At 44.0% G+C, this 9,921-nt stretch overlaps 1 protein-coding gene across 1 annotated transcript; it reads right to left on the bottom strand.

Annotated features, from left to right (window-relative positions):
* Positions 1-872: 872 nt before the first annotated feature.
* LOC138176810 (olfactory receptor 5J3-like) lies at positions 873-1,913 on the bottom strand. Its single transcript, XM_069107715.1, has one exon. It carries the CDS (start codon positions 1,911-1,913, stop codon positions 873-875), a length of 1,041 nt encoding a protein of 346 aa, XP_068963816.1.
* Positions 1,914-9,921: the final 8,008 nt, after the last annotated feature.

The following is a 9,921-nucleotide window of genomic DNA, read 5'->3' as shown; positions in this document are numbered from 1 at the left end:
GTTAGACTAAATAATTTCTATGATTCCTTCCAACTTCAAATCCTATGATCTCACCTGATTTCCCAGCCAGGGTGAGAGAAGTCTTTAATCCCTAGTTTTTGCTACCACCCACAACTGGCACTTTGTGAGTTTGAATAGCTTCCATTCATTCAACAAGAATTTATTGTATCTGTATATTACAGACTAGATATTGTACTAAGCTCAAGGACAAGGGTGCTTAATATTTTTGTATCATGAACCACTTTGGTGAAGTCTCTGCACCCCTTCTCAGAATAATATTCTTAAATGCATAATATCAAATAGATAGGACAATAAAGGAAATACAGACATGATGCAATCTTTTTCTATCCTGGTCACAGATGGGTCTGGAGGGTTGAAAGGAAAGAAGTGGGCTATTTGTGCAGCCTGTCCTCAGTAATTACTGTTCATTGTTTGCAGCAGCTCCCAATCATGTTGACTTTCCATTCTACATCTTTTTCCATCTGTACCCTTTTCTGCCGTTTACTCCAATAAGTAGGATTCTCTCTCCTGGTCACAGATAGTTCTGGGAGGGTTTAAAGCAGAGAAGTGGGCCATTTGTCCAGTCTGTTCTCAGTAATTACTGTTCACGACTTGCACTTCTTTCTGAGCAGGTAGAATTTCCACCCCACATCCTTTTCCACCTATGTATATCCTCTTCTGCAATTCACTCCCTTAGGTGAGATTCTCTCTCCTGGTCACAGATAGGTCCAGGAGGGTTGAAAGGAGAGACGTGGGGGCATTTGTCCAGTCTCTCCTCAGTTGACATCTCAGTAACTACTCTTTAAGGTTCCTTCTGAGAGTTTCCACTCAAATTCTTTGCCCTTTTATACCCTCTTTTACCATCTACCCCACTAGTTTGTGTTTGAGGACTGGGGTGAATGGACCTTAGAAGGTATCACACTTCCCCTGTTCCTTCCACAACCCAATAAGCCTTCTTGGGGGAAGACATTGGCCTGGAGTCTCCTACGAAGGGCATCCTTTACCTCCTTATTGCGGAGGCTGTAAATGAAAGGATTAAGCATGGGAATAATGATGGTATAGAAGACTGAGACTATCTGGCCATCTGTGCCACTGTCATTCCCATGGGGCTGGACATATGTGAACACCACAGTGCCATAGAAAATGGCAATGGCCAGGAAATGGGAGGCACATGTAGAGAATGCCTTTTCCCTTCCACCTGCTGAGCGCATGCGCCCAATGGCGACCAGGACCAGGCTATAGGAAATGACAATGACTGTGGCAGGGAGAAGAGTAACCAAGGCAGAGAAAATATACAGGATGTTGCCTGCTGTGGCAGTGTCAGCACATGCCAGGCGGAGTAGCGGTGGGATGTCACAGAAGTAGTGGGTGACTTCATTGGGTCCACAAAAGGGCAAGACAAAAACATTCCCAGTCTGGATAATGGAATTGGCCCCACCAAACCCATAGGATGCAGCCACCAGCTGGAGGCAGGTCACCTTGGTCATGACAGAAGTATAATGGAGGGGCTGGCAGATAGCCATGAAGCGGTCATAGGCCATGGCAGCCAGAAGGAAGCTCTCAGTTGTCACATGTACCACAAAGAAGGCCAGCTGGACCACACAACCAGTGAATGAGATGGATTTGTCAGTGGCTAAAAAGTTGACCAAGAGTTTGGGTGTGACCACAGAAGAGTAGCAAATGTCAAGGAAAGAGAGGATGCTAAGGAAGAAGTACATAGGACTATGAAGACACGGGTCAATGTAGATCAGGGCCATCATGCCCATGTTGCCCATCACTGTCATGGCATAGATCAGCAGGAAGACGAAGAAAAACAGCGTCTGCAGGTCTGCATACTCAGAGAAACCCAATAAGATAAACTGAGTCACTGGGGTAAAGTTGCCACTGGCAAGAGCTATCTCTCCAGGAGTCATCTGCAGAATGATGATTGACAGCCAGTTAATCAATTGATCATTACAATATAGCCTCTACTGTGCTAAGAGACAATATGGTAGAAAGAACAGTGGCCTTTGGTCGGGAGAAGCCTGGGTTCAAATCTTGCCTCTGCTCCATGATTTTGGGTAGATACATTAAACCTCCCCTTCCTTATCTTATAATTGGAAATCACGATGCCTGGAGTACCTGACTTACTGAACTTTTTGGAGATTAAAGTGAGATAATGCATGTCAAGTGCTTGACAGACCATAAAGGATTCTCTAAATATGGATGAGGATGAGGATGATGACGATGGCAGTGTAGTATCGTGAATAAAAAATCAGCCTTGGAGTCTGAATGACTTAGATTTGAGCCCTGCCTCTGATACATAATTGCTGTGTGATGCTGGCCAAATCCTTAACCTCTCAGTGCTCTGACTGTAAGTAGTAGAGCAGGTGCTGGTCTACACAGTAGAGGGAGTTTCCTCAGAGGGAACTCTGTTCAGTAATGTCTGGAGATCCTCTACTCAATTATTATTTTTCTTATTATGACATGACTCAAGGGAATAGTTAGTAGTGAACATAAAATGGACATGTGGCCAGCCTTAGCTTGGGCTCCACACCATGGAGAAGACGTTCCTTCTCTTACCTGAGACCAACAATTATGGAAATGGTGGAGATGAATCAATGAGTGAATGCAAAAGTCTGTGTTAAGCACGTATGCCAGGCACTACGATGGGCACTTGTAAATATAAATACAAAAACGAGAAGTCGTTGCCTTCACGTAGTTTACATTTTAATGGAGGGGACACCACATATAAGGGAGTGGTGGATAGGGAATTTTGGTCTGGGAAATCACTGGAATGGTACGAGGAACCACAGGGCAGTCAATTTACACATCCATTTTAGGAACAAAGGTAGTATGAATTTGATTACTAGAGAAAAAGCTGGAAATCAGGGTGGACTGGAGCTAAGGAGAGCTAGAAAGGATGAGAATCCTGGTCTGTGCCAGGGTCACATAGATGAGTTTGAGATCACTAATTAAGACACCTCACCCCACAGTGGCAGTTCCAAAGAAGAGAAGATTATCTCCCTCATGAATTGCAGTCATGGTTTCTGGGGGTCTGGGTTCATAGAGTTCTATTCCAGATAGGGAGCAGTGGGGAGAAGACATTAAACAGAGCTCACTGCGCTAAGAATACAGCATAGGAGCTTGGGCAAGTTCCTTCTTCATATCTTGGCCTCAGTTTCCTCATCTATAAAATGGGGAAGGGTAGGCTAGATGCTCTGTAAAATGCTTTATATGATCCAGCGCCTCCCCTAGACAGAAGATTGGTATCATAGAGTGTGGAGGAAGGAAAACCCAATGTGAAGATAGGACACTTGGGCTCTTGTCCCAGGATCTGTTACACCAGCTATATGACCTCTTTTGTCTGAGCCTCAATCAGCTAGTATTGATTAAACACCTTCTGTGGGGCAGGCACTGCCATAAGTCCTGGGGATACAGAAGAAGGCCAAACAAAAAAACACCAGTTCCTGCTCTCAATATGCTCCCAGACTACTAAGAAAATGACTTGCAGCTATGTCCTAATGATCTGTATACCGATAAAGAGGACATTGGATTTGTACTGAGACTGGTAGGAAGCCAGGGAAATAAGGAGGTACAGACAAGAAAGGAGAGTATTCACTGACATGTGGAATCATAGACTATATGGAGAAGAGCCAGGTATAAGAAGGCTAGAAAGGTAGGGACAGGGCAGCATAGAGAGGACTCTAAAAGCCAAAGAGATGGTTTTTTATTTGATCCTGGAGGTAATAGGGAGCCAATATAGAGTTTATTGGAAAAGAGAGTGGCATGGTCAGATGTGTGCTTTATGAAAATCCATTTAACAGCTGAATGGAGGATGGATTGGATTGAGGAGAGACCTTGTGATAGGAATCTCAACCAGCAGACTACTCCTGGTAATGTGCCAGGGTGGAGGCAGTGCCAGAGTAGAGGAGGGAGTGTGCACAAGAGATGTTCTGAAGGTGGAATCAATAGGACTTGGCAACTGTTTGGTCCTGGGGAGATGAGAAACAGTGAGAAATTGAAGATGACACCTAGGTTTCAAACTTGGATTACTGGGAGGGTTGCGATGTCCTTAACAGTGATAGGGAAGTTAGGAAAGAGAGGAGAGTCTTTGAGGAAAGCCAATGGGTTTAGTTTTGGGTGAGTACAGAGAGCCTGCATGAAGTTGTGCTAGACAATCCTGTAAAGTTCCTCCATACTGTATGCTCCTCTGAATCAATAGAAATGTAAATTTCTTGTTCTCCCCTTCCCACACATATATTTAGGGTAAGCTTGTAAGTCCCTGTAATGGGAATGTAAATTTAAAGATCTTCCCTGCCCCTAGGCTAAAGTGCACCTGGAGCCTGGGGTGGGAGGCTTGTTTTTCACTAGATACTTCTTGATTGGCCAGTGAGTCAATAAGGTTGTTACATTCTCAGAGCCAGGAGAAGGCTATATAAGCCCTGATGTGTAGCTTTGTTTTGGGGCTCACTTTGAGAAGTGTTCTGTGATTTGATCTGGATTCTGGGAAGCCATTGTCCAGAGCCCCCCCGGCTTTGAAAAACCCAGATGTTGAAACCCAGATGTTGATTGGGTATGGATGTAATGGCTGGACAGTTTGGAAAGCTGTCTACTTGATCTGTTTCTGTCTTGATAATTCTGCCTGTATACTTTGAAGTTCGGGGTGCTGACCTTTTTCCCCTGAACTAGGTAAATGATACATATTTGACTGATTAAAGTAAGCTTGTTAACCCATTTTGAGTTGCTTTCCTTTATCAAAGCAGATCTAAGAACCTGTGGTGGCAGCAAACCCTGAGGACACTTGGGGTGCTTGCTGCTACAGTCCCTCACACCAGTTAATAAGAAAAAAAATGGATCTGATTAAATAAATACACACTAAGATCAAATCCACTAAAGGACTAGTGATTTTGATTCAGGGGATTTGGGGTTTATGGGCCACCTTCAGGGAGGGTAGATCTGCCTTGTGATGTGGCCAGGAATGTGGAATAGCATCAGGATACTGGAGTCTCCCACTGAACCATAGAGGTGGCCCTCACTTCTTGTAGCCTCTGCCCATGGAACAGAAGTTCATCTACCATGATGAAAAAGCTTCAAGAATGAACTGGTCTTAGATCTGTTGTCTGAGAGCCACCCTTGCTATATTAGAGAGCCTAATGACCAGGTTGCTTGTGCAATGGGGAATATATCCCTCACAGTGCCTCTGGAAGACCCTCTCCCAAGTTTTAGAACCTAATGCTTATGATGTATGTCATAGAAGAAGGATCCACATCAGTGAAATCACAGATCTTTGGAAAATTGAATGCACAGGGACAGAGGTGTGGTTTGAACCCAGGTTCTTTAGCTCTCGCACACAGAAAAGTTTTCTCCCTGATCCTGATAGTTCTTCTATGAATCTCATCAGAAATTACCCCAGCTGTCAAGGGGCTCAGAGGTTCCCTGGCAGTGAGGACGAGAAAGGAGAATTTGAGAGGGTGACAGGTTTGGAGAAATGGTTTCATCATCTGGAAGAACTTGTCCCAATTGTCCCTGAACCACCTGTGCTCCTTTTAGCAGCTTCCATTGGGCCCATTGCCTGATATGTCCCCTCTCTCTTCCATTTACCCCAGTGCTTCACTTTCTCCAGATTTGCATCACTTAGGAAGCCTACCTTGACCTGTCTCCACTCTGAAGGTCACTAACCTTCATTGGGCAATTCCTGGTTTATGGACTCCCTCGGTCACCCATGCTCTTATAGTTCTCAACTTCTAATTCCTCATTCCTGAGTGAACCCCTCTCCCCCCTCACCCCAATTCAAATTCTCTGTTTCTGTTCCAGGGTTAATGAGTACTAGAGTAAAAACATGGAATCCAGTTGATTTCACTCACCACACATCCATGGTGCATAACCTCATCTTGACCCCCAGTGCAGTTCAACAATCCTGCTGCTCTGTATTTATTGATTCCTTATCTCATCCCCATGGTAACTTGCAAGTTCTTTGTTCTCTCCTCAGTCAACTGTACACTCTCTCCCCTCCTCCCATGCCTGCACAGACAGTAGATGTCCTGGCCTAATTCATCAAGATGCTTGAGGTCATCTGAAGGAAAGCTCAGCCTTGTGCCACTGGCATGGAATCTATACCTTTATCCAAGTTATTGATGAAACTATTAAATCCTATGGGGCTCAGCACTGATTTTTGGGGGCACCCCCCTGGAGACCTCCTTCCAAGTTGGCATCTACCCATTAATGACAACTACTCTGTGAGTCTGGACATTGAAACAGCTCAAATTTCACCTAACTATACTATTGTCTAGCTCACAGCTCCCCTTCTTTTTCATAAGCTGTTGTCAAGATCTTTGCTAAAATCTAGGTAAACTGTATCTGAAGCATTTCCCTAATGGGCCAGTCTAGTAACCCTGTCAAAAGAAATAAGGCTGGGCTGGCACGATCTGTTTCCAGATCTGTCTTGGCTTCGATCTCTTCTTTGTCTCACTTTCTGGCTCCAGTCTTGCATCTTCAGCAGTTTGCTGGACATTTTCATCTAGATATCTCTCTGCTCTTTCCCTCAGGATCAGACTCCATTGCCTTTAGCAGATTACCTGACATCCTACCAATAAAGGACTCTAAATAAAGTGAATGAGTAAAAAAGCATTTACGAAGTCTGTACTATGTGATAAACACGGGGGATATAGATCCCAAAAGGAAGCCACCCTCTGTCCTCAAGGAGGATATTCTAACAGGGGGAGACAACACATATCTCCTAGGCAGTCCATTTCATTTTGAGGCACCTCTTAATTTTGGGAAGTTTTTTTTCTTACACTGAGTCATAATCTGTCCTTTACCACTTCCATCTACTGTTCTCATGGCTCTATCTGTCCTTTGGGGTCAAGCAGAAGTCTAAGCACTCTTATACGCAATAGCCCTTTCAGATACTTGAAGATACTTGGCTTTTCCAAGCTAAACATGCCCAGGTTCTTCAAGTGGTGCTTGTGAGAATGGTCTCGTGCTTCCTCATTATCCTTGTCACCTTCTTTTGTATGCTTTCCAGAGTCTTTTCAGAGTCATTCCTAGACTGTGGTGCCCAACACTGGATTCACCAAACCGGATGTGGACCAGAGGTTGCTTTCCTAGAGCCCCCAGTCAGGAATCTTCATATAGGATCACAGATCTAGAGCAGGGGTCCTTAACTTGGGGTTTTGTGAACTTGTTTTAAAAAATTCCTCGGTAACTGTATTTGAATGGAATTAACTTTTCTTTGTAATATTATGGATTTCATTTTATGCATTTAAAAGCATTCTGAGAAGGGGAGTGCAGCTATCACAAGACTGACCAAGGGGTCTGGGACACAGAAAAGTTTAAGAATCCCTGGTGTAGAGATGGAAAGGCCCTTAGAGGTTGGGTAGCCCAAACTCCTCACTTTACACATGGGCAAACTGAGGCCTATGGATGTTGAGTGACTTGCCTCAGGTCTCTAGGCTCCAGAGATGGTGCTCTTTTGTTCCCACCACACTGTCTATCACAAACCTCTGCTATCCTCTGCTGCTTTTCTTTCATTCTAGACCAGACCGTGGTCCTTCTGGCAGCCTCTTCTGGCTCCCGAGGTCTCTTAAAGAGATGGAGCCCAGCCATCCCAAAGTGCTGGGTCTGGTGGACAGAGCCTCGGGCTGGGGAGGGGCGATACTCAGGTTCTGATGCTGATGCGATCTGGGCTTGTACTTTGCTGCCTCAGCTGGATGTTTGAGGCGGGGTTCATTATTCCTTCACTATCCTGAGAATTGCCAAAGGAGGACTTGCTAGAGCACTCAACCTTTCTGTCCTGCCCCCTGCTAGGGAAGGTATAATTTCATTTTCTAAGGAAGAGAAAGAAAATGGCCATCTGCTCACAAATTCAGTAATTATGGAGCTAGACAGCTAGCACAGTGGACAAAATACTCACTTGAAGTCAGGAAGACCTCACTTCAAAAATCCCGCCTCAGGCAATTCCTAGGTGACCCTGGGACAGTCATTTAGCCTTTCAGCCTTAGTTGCCCTGTCTGCAAAATGGGTATAATAATATCAACTAGGTAGCAGGGTTGTTTTGAAGACTAAATGAAATAATGAAGTGCTTCTTTGCAAACCCTTAAAGTCTATATAAATGCTGGCTAATGAAACAACCTTGACTGTTTGCTGCTTAAAGTCTTAAGTTTTAAAAGTTAATATCAATAGATTGGTCTGATACTTGCTAGTCACCAGCAGCAAGCAGTTTATGTGAATGATTCAGTTCTACAAAAGAATTACTACTTTACGCTCAAATTTTTACAATTTTTACCTTTGTTGACTCAGTATTTCTTATCGGTTTTCCTTAATACCATGCACAGTACAAGGAGTACACGTATGTCATGAGGATTAAAGACAGAAATTTTGGATCCTTTGCTCCCCCTTCTAGCTTCAATTTCCCATTTATTTGATTAGCATTTAATTGTAGTATTTAATTTTGGGACAGCTAGGTGGAGCAGTGGATAGAGTACCAGGCCTGAAGTAAGGAAGACCTGAATTTAAAAGCAGCCTCAGTCACTTACTAGCTGTGTGACCCTGGGCAAGTCACTTAATCCGGTTTGCCTCAGTTTCTTCATCTGTAAAATGAACTGAAGAAGGAAACAGCAAACTATTCCAGTATCTCTGCCAAGAAAACCCCCAAAAAGCTTCATGAAGAGTTGGAGACAACTAAATAATTTGTTTGTTGACTGAGGCCACCATGACTTCATATTCTTGTCAGCTGTGCCTCTGAAAGACAACCTGAAAGTTTGCCATATGGAAGCTCTGTTTTCTCACAAAATTCCCTTTGTATTAGGTGTATTCAGTTCATGCTCCTTCCATCTTCTTGTGTTCCTAGAAAACTGACTCTCCACCGTAAGATACTGCGTCTCCATCTGTCTTCTCCAGGTGCTACTTTTTGCATACTTCCTAACCCAGTGTCCAGAAGGAAGAGTTAGGAATATCACTTTCTCTTTGCTTATACTTCCAATCCTCCTTTAACAACTGTTGTTAAGCAATCTCTTCTTTGCAGTATGGTCCATTCACTTCTAGCACCCTGTCCAGGTCTCCGTTCTTTCTCAGGGAGTCGAGTTTTTGCCTCAAGGTTTTCTTCTCCACTATCCCCCCCAAACCCAACTCTTTGTCCTCTTACTTGGGGACTTGAGTATATATGCTGATGCCCTTTCAAATACCCTCGACTTCCAATTTATCAGCCTCCTCAGCTCTCATGACCTCTACTCCATCTCAGTGACAGACAGTGATCATAACATCTTTCATCTCGCCATCACAAATGCTCCGTCTCCATGAAGAAAACTCTGAAATTCTTCCATTTGACCGAAACCTTCCGTCCTTCCATTTCTCTGTGTTTGTTCTTTATCTGCACCATGTCCCCCAGTCCCTTTGTAGCTTAGTGCTTTCCTGGATCATCAACCCATCTGACTTCCCTTCCTTTCCATTTCTAATCCTTTAGTTAATTTGTTCAGCTATGCACCATTTTTTCTTCAGCCCCTGATGCTGCTGCTCCCTCCTCCAAACCGGACCACTAGAGACTATGCCTGATGAGCTAAGACATTCAGTTCTATGTTCCCTGGGACTATGGTGCCTCTTCTTCATTTTGGCCACTTTCTTCTACCCATGCCTACCATTTCTCTCTCCCACCTCCCATTCCTTCTCACTCTCTACTTCTAGCTCTCAAAATGGTAATCAGGTCCACATTACCATAGCCTCACCAAGACTGCATTTTTGTTGCACTCCATCCTTGTTAATTCCTAGACCATAACTCCCTTTCTTGGCTGCCACTCACTTTAATGTCCTCTCCATTAGAATACAAACTCCTTGAGGGCAGGGTCTGTCTCACTTACAGATTTGTTTCTCTGACACTTAGCACAAAACTTGCCACATGGTAAGGACTTAATACTATAAGCATTCATTCATTCACTCCCTCATTCC

This window comes from Petaurus breviceps, unplaced genomic scaffold (genome assembly GCF_028583685.1).
Source record: "Petaurus breviceps papuanus isolate PSGF00001 unplaced genomic scaffold, PetGlider_PUasm1.0 90195, whole genome shotgun sequence".
NCBI lineage: Eukaryota > Metazoa > Chordata > Mammalia > Diprotodontia > Petauridae > Petaurus > Petaurus breviceps.
This window is presented reverse-complemented; position numbering and strand designations above follow the sequence as displayed.

What these genes read in the sequence shown, in the direction of transcription:
- LOC138176810 (XM_069107715.1), bottom strand. Translation starts at nt 1,913, where the DNA reads ATGACTCCTGGAGAGATAGCTCTTGCCAGTGGCAACTTTACCCCAGTG.